Raw genomic sequence first — 17,777 nt, 5'->3', positions numbered from 1 at the left:
TAAGAAAAGCTGGAGGGCCAACTGCTTACAGGTTAAAGGGCTAGTTCACCTAAACTTTTAGTAAATTTATAGTATAGTATAGAAAATATTTGACTTTTTTTTATTTTTGAATCAAACATTATGCATCTGTTTAATCTTGGTGATTAGGGTCTTAATGGGGCTTAGAAAGCAGAATTCATTCACATGGATATTTAAATATACATTCAAATGTTTCTGAATATAATGACAGCTAATTACAATTTAAGGTAAATCTCACATCTTAATTAAGACTATAATGATACCTAGTAAATGCAGACTTATAAATAGTCTTGGCTATCTGGGTCAGTATTCTCCACAGGTGCTTTAAGCCATGTGCTTTGCTCAGCATTTTTCCAAAAAAGCCAGCCTGCCAGGTTCACCTCTCTCAGGCAGCATAGGGCAGGCAGAGTATGGCCCACACAGGCAGGGTACAAGTACTATAGGGCAGGCAGAGTATAGCACATACAGGAAGTACCCGGTCTGCCCTGTGCCATTTTTAAACAATACAGGGGTTTAAAGCCTGAATCTGAGGTGTGAACAATGCAGGGGGCCATTTAATCTCAGTACTGATTTAAAACTTACACAAAGGTAAGCAGTCACAGCAGCCAGATAGGTGGGGGGCACACTATACAGTATATTGTCAGTCCATAAAACTCAGTAGCCTAGAGCATGTGCTGTAAATCAGAAAAGATCAAGAAAAGATAAGCGTGAGCTACTGGGAACCATCAGTCACAGATCCTCATTGCTAAATGGCGGTGGTGACCATGATCTGGTAGAGAAGTAAATAACATAAGGCATAGCATTTGCAGCCTAATTCTGTGTTTAGCTTAAGATCCACTCACCCACATATGGACCAACCAAAAGAACTCAGTGCAGTTGTCAAAGCAACAGGGCTAAAGAGCCGAAATCCAATATTTGCCCAGAACCCTGGTCATAAAATAAACGTAGCTCACAAAAATATAGGAGCTTATCTAACATATATCTGTGTAAATTAATTTACACCAAAAAAAGTGGTGTAAATAGGTAATTTATATTACTCCCTTATGTGAGAGAATGACACAGTAACAAAAACTATTCATTAATAATGCATAAATCATAAAATGTTTTTATACAGCAAAGCTCATTGATGTTTTTTATGCGTTCTTTAAACCAGAATCTTACACTCTGCTTGATACATACACACATGATTCAGTGCATCCTTATTACACAACTTTATATACTGAATTTTATACTGTGTACCATGGCATTAATGTGGCAATGTTTGGTGTAGTCAACATTTTTCTTTACACAGCTTAATAAATATGCCCCAAAGAGTACAGGACAGTATAAGCATTACATTACGGAAGGGCTTGAAAACAGGAAGCAAAACCTACTAAACATCTACCCATCATCGGATAAGGTCAGCAAAAGGCAGTCCTTTGGCTTTGCAGGTACAGGGAACCAATTTTATTTGAGGATACTTGAATTGTAACATCTTTAATCATGGTGCTGTGTGATTGTTTCCACAATCAGTTTGAGTTCATGAGTGGAATCTACTTGGTGGATCCAAAATGAATGATGGCCATTACTGTGGTGTATCCATGTAGAAGATTGTCCTTTTTACCATTACACTCCCTCAGTATAAAACTGTTACTCACTACTCGATCACAGCCAATTTCACCATTGCCAAAGAAACCAAGCAAAGGCACATTAGGGAAATGTTTACGAAAGGAATCTGCCTCAACATTTTTCTTCTTGTAATACTGCTCCCCTCGGGCAACACATGCAAACATAAACCCCACACTGTTCTCTTCAGGAATGTTGGCAGCTTTCAAACGGTGAATGGCAGAGTCTACAGTTCTTTCATCATATACGTTGTTTTCTAGGAGAACTGATGCCCCCTGAATTTGTGGACCATAAAAAGCCAGTCCCACCACACCAATACATCGAGATATTTGAGCATTGCTGCAAGAAAAGAAACAGCCATTACAGAGATTTGCTATATTATTAAGATCAACTATGTCCCAAAATAAAATTGAACAAGAATTTGCATCTGCACAATATACAATCCACATACTGCTGCAATGGCGATGCAGACAGTAGGCACACATTATCTACTGTAACCCGAAATATCAAATGAGCTGCTCACACTATATAACATGTAGGCCACCTGTACATTATATAATGTGGATAGGTCTTCTGTAATATTTTATCTTCCAAAATAAAAATGAGACTAATGTGCACAGATCAAAGAGTAAACATCAACAGTCAGGTGCCACATAATGTACTTTCTGTAGAAGGTGGTGGTTATACCTGCAATAAAGCAGGACTATCTGACCTTACCTGTACACTGTGATATTATATGCTTCATTAGCTATCCTTCTGGGCTCACCTCTGTTACAGTATTTTGTCTAAATCACATTTAGTTACATTTGCATGAACTATATAAATCAAGCTCATCCTAATCTAAGATGGATGATTTATATTCCTAGCAACTTTGCCCTAGGTCTTGGGTTTTTTTTTTTAATAGTTTTTTTTTTTTTGTTATTTGCCTTCCTTTTCTACCGCGTACTAGCTTTTAGATGGGGGTCACTTACCCCAGCACTATTGCTTTATGAGGCTACAATTTTATTGGTATTGTTACTTTTTATTTCTTATGTTCCTTTTCAGTTCTTTGCCTATTCATTTTCCAGTCTTTCATTCAAATTACAGCCTGTTTGCTAGGGTAAATTAGACCCTAGCAACCAGAGAGCTGCTGAACTAAAAGCTAAAAAACCGCAAAAAATATAATATTAAATTAAAATAATTTATTTCAACAAATTAACAGTAGGAAAAAGACATAGTAAAGCCAGGCCCGGATTTGTGGCTAAGTCACAAAGGCATGGGCCTAGGGTGGCATAAGTTTAGGGGCGGCACGCCGCTCACATACGGAGCAATGGGAATGGGATGCGCAAAAAACATCAGCACGTCCTGTTCCCAGTGCTCCATATATGAGCGAAAAGGATGTCTCCTCTGTGTGCTTCAAACTGAAATCTGACGCTGAATAGAGCTGACTGAGGCCTTAATCTTAGTTTAAATTCACTGATTATATTTAGCTTTCGTTATAAATGTATGGCTTGGGATTATTTTAAGCTCCATCCTAAACAATGAAACATCCATGGGCAGTCTCAGACCAAATATCTATATATGTGAAGATGTTTGTATGGAGTTAACTAATTTATGAACCTAAATCTGGCTAAAAAATCTAGTGCACATCTACTATAAAATTATCATCGTCTTGCTTAGTATAACCCTTGTTAAAATTCCCGTGGTACTGGTGGTTATAACTCATAATAAGTTAACTGTGCATCATACCTTTTTGAAGAATAGGATAACAGATGTTCAACTTGCCCCCCTGCTATTATAATGCTTCTCTCATTTAAGGGGTTTAGGACCTCCTGCAGGAAACGATCTCCTCCATCTTTCCATGTGTTGCAACCAAAAACTAATACAAACCTCAAGTCTGGATTATTTTTAAGGCCTGTAAAGTGAGGGGAAACAAAGAGGTGATTGGTAAGAAAGGTTGTGAATGTATAAAAATGATGGCTCGCTACGCCTCACTTCGGCTTACTGATGTTGCGCAAAGTTTCCTGCAGGAGGAAACCTCACGGGACTTTGGAAAACCGAAGCGATACGTAGGTCTTTCCACTTGTGACTCCTATTGTTGCTGTTGGAAAGTCATTTTGAAGTGGTTAGTTGCCCACGATAGCAGACGACTACTCGCTCCATGGGCCATCAGACTTATCCAGAAAGATCCCAAATGCAACAAAGCCATTTGAATCTTGTTTACTTCAGTTGTAACTGATAATCTTTTCTTCTGATAGAGAATGCATACATGATATTAAGTTACCCAGCAAAAATAAATGTTCATGGCAACACAATTCTATTATTTAATATTGTCTTTATTATTAAGGAATTAACACCCAGAACAACATAAATGAAACACCAAATGACAGGGAGGAAAAAACAGGGAAAGAGAAAATTCAGATTTATTATTATGAGGTACAGTCCAGAGGAAATAGTTGTAGAGTCACTAGACAGCCAAACTACTGAAACCGATGTCTGATGGCAAACACTGAGGCAATGTTTTTAATGTACAGTGGTGTGAAAAACTATTTGCCCCCTTCCTGATTTCTTATTCTTTTGCATGTTTGTCACACAAAATGTTTCTGATCATCAAACACATTTAACTATTAGTCAAAGATAACACAAGTAAACACAAAATGCAGTTTTTAAATGAGGGTTTTTATTATTTAGGGAGAAAAAAAATCCAAACCTACATGGCCCTGTGTGAAAAAGTAATTGCCCCCTGAACCTAATAACTGGTTGGGCCACCCTTAGCAGCAATAACTGCAATCAAGCGTTTGCGATAACTTGCAACAAGTCTTTTACAGCGCTCTGGAGGAATTTTGGCCCACTCATCTTTGCAGATTTGTTGTAATTCAGCTTTATTTGAGGGTTTTCTAGCATGAACCGCCTTTTTAAGGTCATGCCACAACATCTCAATAGGATTCAGGTCAGGACTTTGACTAGGCCACTCCAAAGTCTTCATTTTGTTTTTCTTCAGCCATTCAGAGGTGGATTTGCTGGTGTGTTTTGGGTCATTGTCCGGCTGCAGCACCCAAGATCGCTTCAGCTTGAGTTGACGAACAGATGGCCGGACATTCTCCTTCAGGATTTTTTGGTAGACAGTAGAATTCATGGTTCCATCTATCACAGCAAGCCTTCCAGGTCCTGAAGCAGCAAAACAACCCCAGACCATCACACTACCACCACCATATTTTACTGTTGGTATGATGTTCTTTTTCTGAAATGCTGTGTTACTTTTACGCCAGATGTAACGGGACACGCACCTTCCAAAAAGTTCAACTTTTGTCTCGTCGGTCCACAAGGTATTTTCTCAAAAGTCTTGGCAATCATTGAGATGTTTTTTAGCAAAATTGAGACGAGCCATAATGTTCTTTTTGCTTAAAAGTGGTTTGCGCCTTGGAAATCTGCCATGCAGGCCGTTTTTGCCCAGTCTCTTTCTCATGGTGGAGTCGTGAACACTGACCTTAATTGAAGCAAGTGAGGCCTGCAGTTCTTTAGATGTTGTCCTGGGGTCTTTTGTGGCCTCTCGGATGAGTTGTCCCTGCGCTCTTGGGGTAATTTTGGTCGGCCGGCCACTCCTGGGAAGGTTCACCACTGTTCCATGTTTTTGCCATTTGTGGATAATGGCTCTCACTGTGGTTCACTGGAGTCCCAAAGCTTTAGAAATGGCTTTATAACCTTTACCAGACTGATAGATCTCAATTACTTTTGTTCTCATTTGTTCCTGAATTTCTTTGGATCTTGGCATGATGTCTAGCTTTTGAGGTGCTTTTGGTCTACTTCTCTGTGTCAGGTAGCTCCTATTTAAGTGATTTCTTGATTGAAACAGGTGTGGCAGTAATCAGGCCTGGGGGTGACTACAGAAATTGATATTGAAATTGAAAATTGAAATTGATAAACCACAGTTAAGTTATTTTTTATCAAGGGGGGCAATCACTTTTTCACACAGGGCCATGTAGATTTGGAGCTTTTTTTCTCCCTTAATAACGTAAACCTTCATTTAAAAACTGCATTTTGTGTTCAATTATGTTATCTTTGACTAATAGTTAACGGTTTTTGATGAGCAGAAACATTTAAGTGTGACAAACATGCAAAAGAATAAGAAATCAGGAAGGGGGCAAATAGTTTTTCACACCACTGTATATTTAACATGGTGATCCTACTTTTTGTCCTCCTAGTTTTCCACATTGTAGTTTAGATTTCATCATATGATCCCTCCCACTGCTAACTTCACTGCCTCCCATAACCCATGCTCCACTGAATTTGATCCCTAAAGTTTATAGCTATTTCATACTTTAAAGAAGAAAGTAAGGTGAAATCATCATACACAGTACATACTGACACAATGCTGGCACTGTTCCTACAGTCTGTCTGAGGTGTGAAGAAGTGAACAATGTGGGTGGTGATTACAGCCTGAGCCTGAGGTGTGAACAATACAGTGGGTGAACAATGCAGGGATTAAAAAATGTGAACAGCACAGGGGATTACATGTTTAAACAATACAGGGGGTTTACAGCCTGAATCTGAGGTGTGAACCATGCAGGGGGCCAGTTAATCTTAGTACTGATACCATTTAAATCTTAAACAAAGGTAAGCCATCAAAGCAGCCAGACAGGTGGGGGGTTGCGGGCTGCCAGTTGGACAGCACTGGTCTAAAACATTTACCTATAAAACCTCTGCTTTCCTAGGCCAGTGTTTACTTACCAGTTTCTTGAAGTTGACTTTCATCAAATCCATTGCCTTTAAAGGAGCAAAATTTCTGGACCTTCACTCCATTAATTTTGGGTAAAATAAATGCAAATCCAGCCTCCTCATCTTCCAGTTCTAGGGGGCGGTTACCTGCAGATCCCATTGGAGTAACTGTAAGATAGAGAACATACATAAGGTATATAGTTTAATTAAACAAAGAGTTGGAGAATTTAAATATATAGGGGCACATGCAACTGTTATGCAAGTAATTATAAATGCCCCATGTTGGGGACACTCACACAACCAGCACTCCTCTTTGCTGAAAACCACACCGCAAAGCATCATCTTCTTTCCTGTCCCTGAGATGTTTAAAGCAGTCCTGGGCTGTTCACTTGTGCAATAATGTAAATGTTTTGCTTTTTGCATTAGGGTTAGTTAGTTTTACTCTACTGCACATGTACACAGCCCATAGCAACCACTTTTCCACAAAGAGGAGCATCTGCCCAGGGTCTGATGTAAGTGATTTTAATCACTAACAAATTTGCACCATCCAGTGATTAAGCATTTCCTTCTGCTTTAATGTGGTATCCTTAACTTTATGCAGTGTTACCCATTTAGCAGCACCATGTTCTATTTCTGATATCACTTAGATGTGCATGTATTTGTAGTTAGGAAATTAAGTCACAAGCCATAGAACCTACATTACCTACAACACCAGGTGTGGCAAAGCCCAGTATTTGGCAGTCCTGAGGTAATAACTTCTCTAGTTCTGCTGCTGCAGTAAGCATCTCCTGTTTCCGTCTTGCTGCAGGAACATAAAAAAGTATTACAGTGTGAGGATTACTTTCATATGACAAATTAACCTATGTAAAAATATTTCAATAAAAAAAACAGACAAAAACAAATTCATATTACCATATGAGGCAGAGACACAAAATGGAACTGGTAACAAGTACATATATCTCCAGGGATAATCTTAAAATTTACTTTTTTTTCTTTTTTTTTTTAAAAAAGGGGAGGGGCTCAGGGGTTAATATTGAGGGGGATATTGATGAAATAGCTATCTAGTCTATACATTATACATAAGTGTTAAATACCTCTTGTCATTTGGTATGGTATAGACCTTTGTCTTTATTTTTATGCATCAAATAAAATGTTTTTATGTGTGGAACTGCTATTTTCTATAATTAATTCATGCATGCATGCACCTAACCAAGTTATGTACTAGACACAGAATTATTATATTGCGTGGGGCATCATTAAGCAGAAAAACAGGAAGACAAAGAGTTAGCATTTAGGTTATTATAACCAGAATAAGGAATAGTTATTAGACATTCAATTAAGAGCCTTTAATGAGAGGCTAGTCATGAGTTTACAATAACTTAAATATGTAATTAAATCAACCCTATGACCATCAAGTGATGTAATTACCCAGCCTGTCCCATTTCTTTATTCCTTTTCTTTACTTGCTCTCAACCTGTACTCACTAGTGTTCAGCTGGTTCCTGCTGCCTCCATAGTCAAAACCAACTTTCAACCCAGAGTGTTCCTTCCCCAGCTGCAGTGTTTGTTTAGCAGTAAAATAAGCAAAAAAAAAAAATGTTCCTTCTCTCCTTTTTCCTCTATATGTTTTCTTCCTACATGGTTTTATGCTTTAAATCAGCGTTTTTCAACCACTGTTCCGCGGCACACTAGTGTGCCGCGAGATGTTGCCTGGTGTGCCGTAGGCAGGGCACCAATGTACTAGGGGGGCACTGCTCTTGGCACCAATGTACTAGGGGGGCACTGCTGCTGGGCACCAATGTACTAGGGGGGCACTGCTGCTGGGCACCAGTGTACTAGGGGGGCACTGCTCTTGGCACCAATGTACTAGGGGGGCACTGCTGCTGGGCACCAATGTACTAGGGGGCACTGCTCTTGGCACCAATGTACTAGGGGGGCACTGCTGCTGGGCACCAATGTACTAGGGGGGCACTGCTGCTGGGCACAGAGTTAAATTTTTTAACATTTTCTAATGGTGGTGTGCCTCGTGATTTTTTTCATGAAACAAGTGTGCCTTTGCCCAAAAAAGGTTGAAAAACACTGCTTTAAATGATTGAGATTTTAAGATACAGATATTTGCTATGTTACATTTTAAGTAACACTTAAGGATGTATAATATGTAACAATTACTTGATTGTAACACATAAATGTTTACTTGGATACATTGTTGTTTGCCACACTATTGTATTTGAAGTTATATCCACTAGGTGGTGCACAAGGGTATAAAAGGGGATGTGTGTAATGGCCAATTAGCTTGATAAAAGGCCACACATGGCCTGAAACATTGCTGTTGTTTGCCCCTGAAATTTGCAATAAAGGCATTTTAATTTAAAATATAAGAGGTGCTGTTCCGGATCATTTGTACCAGGATATGCCGATGGAAAGTGGCCATTGGGGAACCTGCACTGCTACAAACTAAATACAAGGGGGCACATTTACTTATCCACGAACAATCAGAGCGTTCGTTTGTTCGATCAGTCCAATCGTATTTTCTACGACTTTTTCGACTTTTTTTGTATTTTTAGCGCAAAAAAATCGGATTGGTTTTGCCGGTTTACAATCGTTTGGTACGAAAATGTTGCGACTTTCGGATCGCCAATACGATATTTTTTTGACTTATACAATTTTTTGTAAGCATTTTCATGATATTTGCGATCTTCAGAAATTTTTGTTTCCAATACGAATTTTTCCCATTTGGGATTCGAACTCGTGTTTTGATAAATCTGCCCCAAGGTGTTGTGCTGACTACTACTTCCATAGCAGTAAAATAAGCTCCCAATACAGAGGGCTTCTCAGTAGTATGCAATTTATTTTGACACTGTTTGTAAGAAAATGATGTAGAATCTGAATTTACTTTCATTGTCAACTTTTAACCTGCTTATATAAAATTATATATATATTTAATTAATTATATAACTATTTGTTCAGAGGTTCTCCAGTTTGGTATTTCAGATGTTATCTGGTTGCTAGGGTCCAATTTGCCAGTCCAATTATACCAGGCATTGGTATAAATGAGAGACTGGTAGATGAATACTAAAAATTAACAGTAACAACAAAGTTGTGCTGCTGGAGTTAGTGACCCCCATTTATAACCTGGAAGAGGCAGAAGAAAAATATAAATATTTCATAAACTATAAGAAATGAAAAATGAAGACTAAATGAAAAGTTGCTAAGAAAATGGCATTTTATAAAAAATGAAAAGTTACTATTATTATTATTAAAAGGGGTGGTATACTGCCCTTTTATAGCGATAAATGTAGTGCTAAAGTAATATATGTTTATAGTTTAGTGAAGCCTTAAGCCGGCCATACATGTAAAGACCTCACCAAACCAGCGGATCTTTATGAATATGCCTGCCTTGAAGTGGGCAATATTGGGCTGACCCAATGATTTGGCCCTCAGACTAACAATTGGATCAGAATTGCTGCTATGCAGGCTGTTGGATGTGGACCACATTAATGGGCAGATGTGGTCCTCAATCCGAAAGGAAAATCAAACCTGCCTAATGGATATCTGCCACAGTTTTAGCCAGATGTCAGTCAGACAGGCCTTTTAGCTGGCACCATACAAAGTTGGTAGCTTTTATTGGCCTGTGTATGGCCACCTATAGACTCTGCTATAGCTATAACTGTCCAGCAATAATCATTCAAAGATGCTCTAAAAAGTAATTAGTAACAGTAGCTTAAAAGAACTAGGTACAATACTGACCCCTTGTGGAACTCATATTTATTGTACATCTGTGCTTCTACCAAATCAGGGTTTGTATAGAAAAATGATCTGCTTTATATTTCTTAAGCCTGGTATTTGCAAACTATATGACTTTCCCTAAACCCCCAGCTCACTAATTTTACACAATAATTTGGAATTAGTGCTTCCTTCTTCATGAACTTCTTGATTAAATCTGTCTTCTAAAAATCTGCAGTGTTATATTAGGTGTGCACAAAAGGTAGATTGTTCCAGTTATTCACAAACTGCACAAGCTGATAAACAGCATTTCACAGCAACCCAGCACTGTTTACAGACCACCTCCTATTCAGATTTTACAACAATGGCAAGTTTTCCTTCACCACAATGTGGCAAAATGACAATTACTGTTGCAGTGTAACACTTCAGTGCAATCTGGCCACCTTTGGGTTAATGTGTTGTGTGGTATTTTCTAGTGCATGGCTGCAGAGCTCAAAGCAATATTCCCCAACTATAATGGTGGGTAAACTACAACAGTTCCAAGTATTCTGCAAAATGAGATACAGAAACACCGGTAAACAGAATGAATCAGGTGCTGGCTAAAATACCTATTTCGATGATAAGAATGCAAAGAGTTAATGGTACACATGGAGATTATTCTCTCTGAAATGTGAACAGTCACAAAAGCAAAACTGAAAAACTCACCCTTGCTTGTTCTGACCTATTAAATTTATCAAAAATAAAATATGGATTTGTAAATGGATTACACATTCATGGGCATATTCATGAAAACGGGAGTTCGATTCCCAAATGGGATAAATTCGGATTGGATACGAAAATTTCTTAATATCACAAATATGCTTACGAAAAAATCGTATTAGTCACAATAATATTGTATTGGCGATCCAAAAGTCACAAAATTTTCGTAATCGAACGATCGTAAAATGCAGGAAAACCTTTCCAACTTTGATCCTTCTGTGCATGATTTTGGAAGCCTCCCATAGGAATCAATGGCACTGTGCAGCTCCAACCTGGCCCAAGGAAAGTCACGATACCGAAGCTTGAATGAATCCGACACTTTCGTACTCGGCGCGACAATACGATTTTGTTGCACAAATTTTGTCGCAAAGTACGAAAAATTCGAAAAAGTCTTGCAGGTATGAAAAAGTCGCCCAAAATACGCCGAATGAGCGTAATAAAAAAATTAATCGTATTCTGTCTAGAAGAGCCAAGGATTCTGTGTTTGTTACTGGTTTATTACAGATAGTACCACTGCCGGTACTATGTACTGGTTGTAAAGAATATGTATAATTGTCTACCATTTCCTGTGTGCGTTTGTGGGAGGGTTAGAGATGCTATTCAGAATATAACCACCTGTACTGTGTGGGCAAATACTAGGAATGGGCCGAATCCAGCCTTTTTTTGATGGATTCAGTTTCGTCCGAATCCACGGTCCCGGGCGAACCAAATCTGAATCCTAATTAGCATAAGCTAATTAACATTCAGAAAGCGTTAAAATTTAGGGGGGAAAACTTTTAACCCTTCCTGACCGAGGATTTGGTTCGGTATTCGGCTGATCATTACACCACCAATTTACTGTATAGTGTATGCCAGTATAATGCCACTGGCCTCTATCTGCACTGCCACTGGCAATGCATTTGAAAAAAAAAAAAAAAACTTTCAAGATGTGGCTTTTACATAATTTCCATATTCCTGAGGGCTAGAGCCATGATGTACTGGAGTCAAAAGCACTGGAATGGGAAAGTAATATACAGTAATTTTCTACTTGAAGTAGGAAAAAGGTGGGTGGAGAAAGTGGACATATTTGTGTGTAATGTTCTTAGTTAGAGGACATATTGAAGCCCACAAGTAGGTTTTAAAATGTCATAGTGAGAGGACTAATGTATTAGTGTGCAATAAAGAGTGCATTTTTGTTATATATTGTATGACAATTGTATGGCATTAGTCCTACTGTCATTTCTGTGCAAGACATTAAACATGAAAAATCAGCAATACTAGCAGCCCTGTTTTCTTTTAATCTTACCCTTTGTTGACCCACGCCGATTGTCTCCATTATATATTTCAGTTTGATTGATATAAAGAACAGTGTCAGGAAGAATGTATATCTTCTACAAGAGAGTTAAAAAAGATGGAGAAAAGACAGAGGGTTAACAACAGTCCCATTTTAAAATACTGACTACAGCCAATCAGTCCTTTCTAATGGAAAAAAACCCAGCTGTCTTGTTCTGCAAGACATTATTTAATAATTTATTTACAATTATTTAAAGTTCAGTAAATGTTCCATTAATATACATTTCCCTTTATATATATGTAACACATCAGAGCTTCAAAGTTCTGGTGAAATACATCCTAGAATTTTTATAAAGCAAAAAAATGTATTAAATATGAGATGAATTGGACAAAAGGTCACATGAAAGTGAGCTTATCAAGCAAATCAATTTAGGTGGTGTAGATTATCAGCTTCCAAACAGTGGCCTTTGTTTTTAAATTACACAAGAGTCATGTAAATAATGTCCTTAACAGAGTTAAGTGATGTCAATAGTATCATCAGTGCTTAGTGATGTAATTTGTGTAACATGACTCACTAAAACTTGTGTATTACAATAAATGATATACCCCTCTGAGGATATAAGCAGTCACCATTGAATACCATGACCTGTATAAATGTACTCAGCCTTGTGCTTTAATGTAGTCATTGAACTCCTTGGTTACTTTTATTAAAATTTACAATAGGGGTTACATTATTCCCTATACACACTGCTCAAAAAAATAAAGGGAACACTTAAACAACACAATATAACTCCAAGTCAATCACACTTCTGTGAAATCAAACTGTCCACTTAGGTAGCAACACTGACTGACAATCAATTTCACATGCTGTTGTGCTAATGGAATAGAAAACAGGTGAAAATTATAGGCAAATAGCAAGACAACCCCAATAAAGGAGTGGTTGTGCAGGTGGTGACCACAGACCACTTCTCAGTTCCTATGTTTTCTGGCTGATGTTTTGGTCACTTTTGAATTCTAGCGGTGCTTTCACTCTAGTGGTAGCATGAGACGGAGTCTACAACCCACACAAATGGCTCAGGTAGTGCAGGTCATCCAGGATGGCACATCAATGCGAGCTGTGGCAAGAAGGTTTGCTGTGTCTGTCAGCATAGTGTCCAGAGCATGGAGCAGGAGACAGGCCAGTACATCAGGAGATGTGGAGGAGGCTGCAGGAGAGCAACAACCCAGCAGCAGGACCACTACCTCAGCCTTTGTGCAAGGAGGAACAGGAGGAGCACTGCCAAAGCCCTGCAAATTGACCTCTAGCGGGCCACAAATGTGCATGTGTCTGCTCAAATGGTCAGAAACAGACTCCATGAGGGCCCAATGTCCACAGGTGGGGGTTGTGCTTACAGCCCAACACCGAGCAAGACGTTTGGCATTTGCCAGAGAACACCAAGATTGGCAAATTCGCCACTGGTGCCCTTCTCTTCACAGATAAAAGCAGGTTCACACTGAGCACATGTGACAGAGTCTGGAGATGCCGTGGAGAACGTTCTGCTGCCTGCAGTGGGTCAGTAATGGTGTGGGGAGGTATTTCTTTGGGGGGCCGCACAGCCCTCCATGTGCTCGCCAGAGGTAACCTGACTGCCATTCGGTACAGAGATGAGAACCTCAGACCCCTTGTGAGACCATATGCTGGTGCGGTTGGCCCTGGGTTCCTCCTAATGCAAGACAATGCTAGACCTCATGTGGCTGGAGTGTGTCAGCAGTTCCTGCAAGATGAAAGCATTGATGCTATGGACTGGCCCGCCTGTTCCCCAGACCTGAATCCAATTGAGCACATCTGGGACATCATGTCTCGCTCCATCCACCAATGCCACGTTGCACCACAGACTGTCCAGCAGTTGGTGGATGCTTTAGTCCAGGTCTGGGAGGAGATCCCTCAGGAGACCATCCGACACCTCATAAGGAGCATGCCCAGGTGTTGTAGGGGAGGCCATACAGGCATGTGGAGGCCACACACACTACTGAGCCTTATTTTGACTTGTTTTAAGGAAATAAGCTGGATCAGCCTGTAGTGTTTTTTTCCACTTTAATTTTGAGTGTGACTCCAAATCCAGACCTCCATGGGTTGATAAATTTGATTTCCATTGATAATTTTTGTGTGATTTTGTTGTCAGCACATTCAGCTATGTAAAGAACTAAGTATTTAATACGAATATTTCATTCATTCAGATCTAAGATGTCTTATTTTTGTGTTCCCTTTATTTTTTGAGCAATGTATATATCTCACTAATTGATAAGCATATTCATAAACTGTTTTAATGTACAGAAAATAAAGAGCACTGACTTACTTCAAGCTCATCTCTGACCACTTGAAGCAGTGAGTGACCAGATGCTTGTTGACTGGATCCACAACTTCCAGAGCAGGATATCCAGGTCACACGCTGCCTTGCTTTCATCTTGCGCCTTGCACAATCTCTCCATAATCTGCAAACACTTAAAACACACAAAAAGGTGTTGCAGCTCAAACCAAAAGATATATTAGTTTATACACCTTAAGGTGGCCATACACGGTAAGATTTGCTCTTTGGCGAGGTTGCCAAATGACTGTATTGCAATGAAGGGGATAGGAAAAGTCAGAGTAAGGACCACATCTGGCCAATTTTTGGCCAGATATCAGTTAGGGAGGCCTATCGGAGGGCCCCATACATGGGCAAATAAGCATGTCTTAAGGACCCAAATCGGCAACTGAAATCTGCCCAAGTATGGTCACCTTTAGATCAGCATATTGCCTAGAACAAGGCAATTCAAGGAATAATCTACCTTCGCGATCAGGATGCATTAATCTATATTTTTGGAATCTAGCCAAATACCAACAACCTCTTGTTACTTGGCATGTGCTTATACGCAGGCCAACAGACTGCTTCTTGTGACCATAGCCTAACACCTAAAACGTTTTTTAGCTGCCAGGGTCAGTGAGGCTGAAGAGGAAGGCAAATAATTAAGAAATTATACAAAATAAAAAAAGAAGACCAACTGAAAAGTTGGCAAGAACAGCAGATGCTAAAAATACTAAACATTAATAGTACCCTTAATAGTACTTATAGTACCATTAATAGTAATTAATACTACCCATTAATAAAAGCAAATTTCAATATGTCATGGGAATACCCACTGCATACTGGAGAGCACAAATTGAAATACTCCTGCTTCAATCTCTATTGAAACAGGGGGCAATTTTGACTAACATAGATGGAAAATTACAGCAGTGTGGTTATCAGTGGCAACAAAATACACCTATACCGTTAGTAAATTAGCCCCCGTGTATTTTAGAAAACAATTGCAGTGATCAGAGATGTGGGCATGTTCACTATTACCAGTAACTGCAGGGTTTCATTACAGCTTATTAACTTAACATACAACAAGAGCCACAATAAGAATGTGCTCTAGCCAATTCACCTTCCGTGGCAGCTGCGTGCGACCAAAGTGCCAATGAAGCAGCACTGTAACCCAGTATAATCGCAGAGATGTCAGCACACCTGTGAGCCATGCACAAAGCCTACACTTCCAGCGGGCACAGCTCTCCGTGACCTCCTAGCGCGCACTTGTTCGGGGAGGAATGTATGCAGCCGGCACAGTGTATTTACCTTATACAGTTAGGGCCATGTGTTTACATGAGAGAGCCCAATGTCTTGTAAAACCGACTTCTACCACACCATACCAACAGAGTTCTCCTTTAGGCACCTACCAGGCAGCTCTCAGCAGGTCCTTGCAAGGAAGAAAGCTCAGAATCCTTTCCACCACCTCAGCCAGGCTGCTCAGCACACAATGCTCTGGCACCTCTAGACTGCCTAAATTTCTGGGGCCGCATTTTTCATATTCCCTAACATTCCCCAACTCAGACCCAGCCATTTTCAGACAGCAACCAAACTTCCGCCGGAATCGATATAACGTCACCAAGTTCGGCCACTGCCATGGGAACCATCACACGGTCATGGTACTGGAAAGATGCCAGTAGCCATTTTTGATACTGGCAGATTAGTACAGGAATTGTAGCGTCTGACCGGCACAGACATCGTGAAAGGCGAAATCCTATTCAAATAGTTGCCACCTTTCCCCCCATAAGCTCTGGTAAACTTACTTTGTAGGGTGTGACTTGACGGACTCCATGGCAGGAGAATTGAGATGAAAATATGACAGCTATTTTAGAGACAGACAGGCATCTTTTAAGCAACAGAAATACCATTTTGTTTACCTAGATATTTAAATCTTTGATAGCTGAAAGTAAGATGCGCTCTATTGGGACACTGCTTAGAATGGGTTACAGGTGCAGCTGCCCCTCTCTCTTAGTTTAATAGCTGATAATATAGATAGATATATGTCCTTCTGTAAACTACATGTCCCTTGGAGTTGTAAGACTTTGAAGTTGATTACAACAGTAATTGCAGTTTTAAGTTTAGTCTGTATATAAGAATTGTCAGAATTATTCCTTTCCTGAAATCAAACACATATGAGCATTTGTACATGCTATTTAGTGTGAGTATCAAGATCATGTAATAAATAAACACCTTAGATTGTGATGGTGTTATCTGAAATATATGTCCGTATCTCCAGATTTGCTGAAACACCCAGAGGGCAATAGATTGATAGAACAGTTTAGTGTAAAAATGAAACTGGGTAAAACAGACTGCACAAAATAAAAAAAGGTTTTAATGTAGTTAGGCAAAAATGTAATATATAAATGCCAGAGTGGGCAGAACTCTACTTCCTGCTTTCAGCTCTCTAAGCTGTTAGCAGTCAGTAACCAGTTACTTGAGGGGGGGCATACGGGGCATACCGCCCCCCGTCACTGACTAACTAAGAGGTTAGAGAGCTGAAAGCAGTACTGCAAGTTCAGTTTTGGCTATTACATAGTTACATAGGGTTGAAAAAAGACCAGTGTCCATCAAGTTCAACCCATCCAAGTAAACCCAACACACCTAACCCACACCTACCAATCTATACACTCACATACATAAACTATAAATACAACCACTAGTACTAACTGTAGATATTAGTATCACAATAGCCTTGGATATTCTGATTGTTCAAGAACTCATCCAGGCCCCTCTTAAAGGCATTAACAGAATCTGCCATTACCACATCTCTAGGAAGGGCATTCCACAACCTCACTGCCCTCACCGTGAAAAACCACCTACGCTGCTTCAAATGGAAGCTCCATCCTCTAATCTAAAGGTGTGACCTCTGGTGCGTTGATCGTTTTTATGGGAAAAAAGAACATCCCCCATCTGCCTATAATCCCCTCTAATGTACTTGTACTGAGTAATCATGTCCCCTCGCAAGCACCTCTTTTCCAGAGAAAACAACCTCAACCTCGACAGTCTCACCTCATAGTTTAAATCTTCCATCCCCTTAACCAGTTTAGTTGCACGTCTCTGCACTCTCTCCAGCTCATTAATATCCCTCTTAAGGACTGGAGCCCAAAACTGCACTGCATACTCAAGGTGAGGCCTTACCAGGGACCTATAAAGGGGCAAAATTATGTTTTCATCCCTTGAGTCAATGCCCTTTTTTATACAAGACAGCACTTTATTTGCTTTAGTAGCCACAGAATGACACTGCCTGGAATTAGACAACTTGTTATCAACAAAAACCCCTAGATCCTTCTCCATTAAGGATACCCCCAACACACTACCAGTCAGTAGATAGTTCGCTTTTATA

At 39.7% G+C, this 17,777-nt stretch overlaps 1 protein-coding gene across 1 annotated transcript; it reads right to left on the bottom strand.

Moving 5' to 3' along the window:
• Positions 1-1,119: 1,119 nt before the first annotated feature.
• fbxo22 (F-box protein 22) lies at positions 1,120-15,992 on the bottom strand. The gene is made up of 7 exons (NM_001079429.1): positions 15,805-15,992; positions 14,408-14,552; positions 12,085-12,169; positions 7,022-7,120; positions 6,331-6,486; positions 3,352-3,517; positions 1,120-1,962 (listed from the first exon to the last, which is right to left on the bottom strand). Exons 1-7 carry the CDS (start codon positions 15,966-15,968, stop codon positions 1,551-1,553), a joined length of 1,227 nt encoding a protein of 408 aa, NP_001072897.1. The 5' UTR covers positions 15,969-15,992; the 3' UTR covers positions 1,120-1,550.
• Between the last annotated feature and the right edge of the window lie 1,785 nt (positions 15,993-17,777).

Source organism: Xenopus tropicalis, chromosome 3 (genome assembly GCF_000004195.4).
Source record: "Xenopus tropicalis strain Nigerian chromosome 3, UCB_Xtro_10.0, whole genome shotgun sequence".
In the NCBI taxonomy this organism is placed as follows: domain Eukaryota; kingdom Metazoa; phylum Chordata; class Amphibia; order Anura; family Pipidae; genus Xenopus; species Xenopus tropicalis.
The sequence above is the reverse complement of the archived record's forward strand: the minus strand, read 5'-3'. Positions and strand labels throughout refer to the sequence as shown.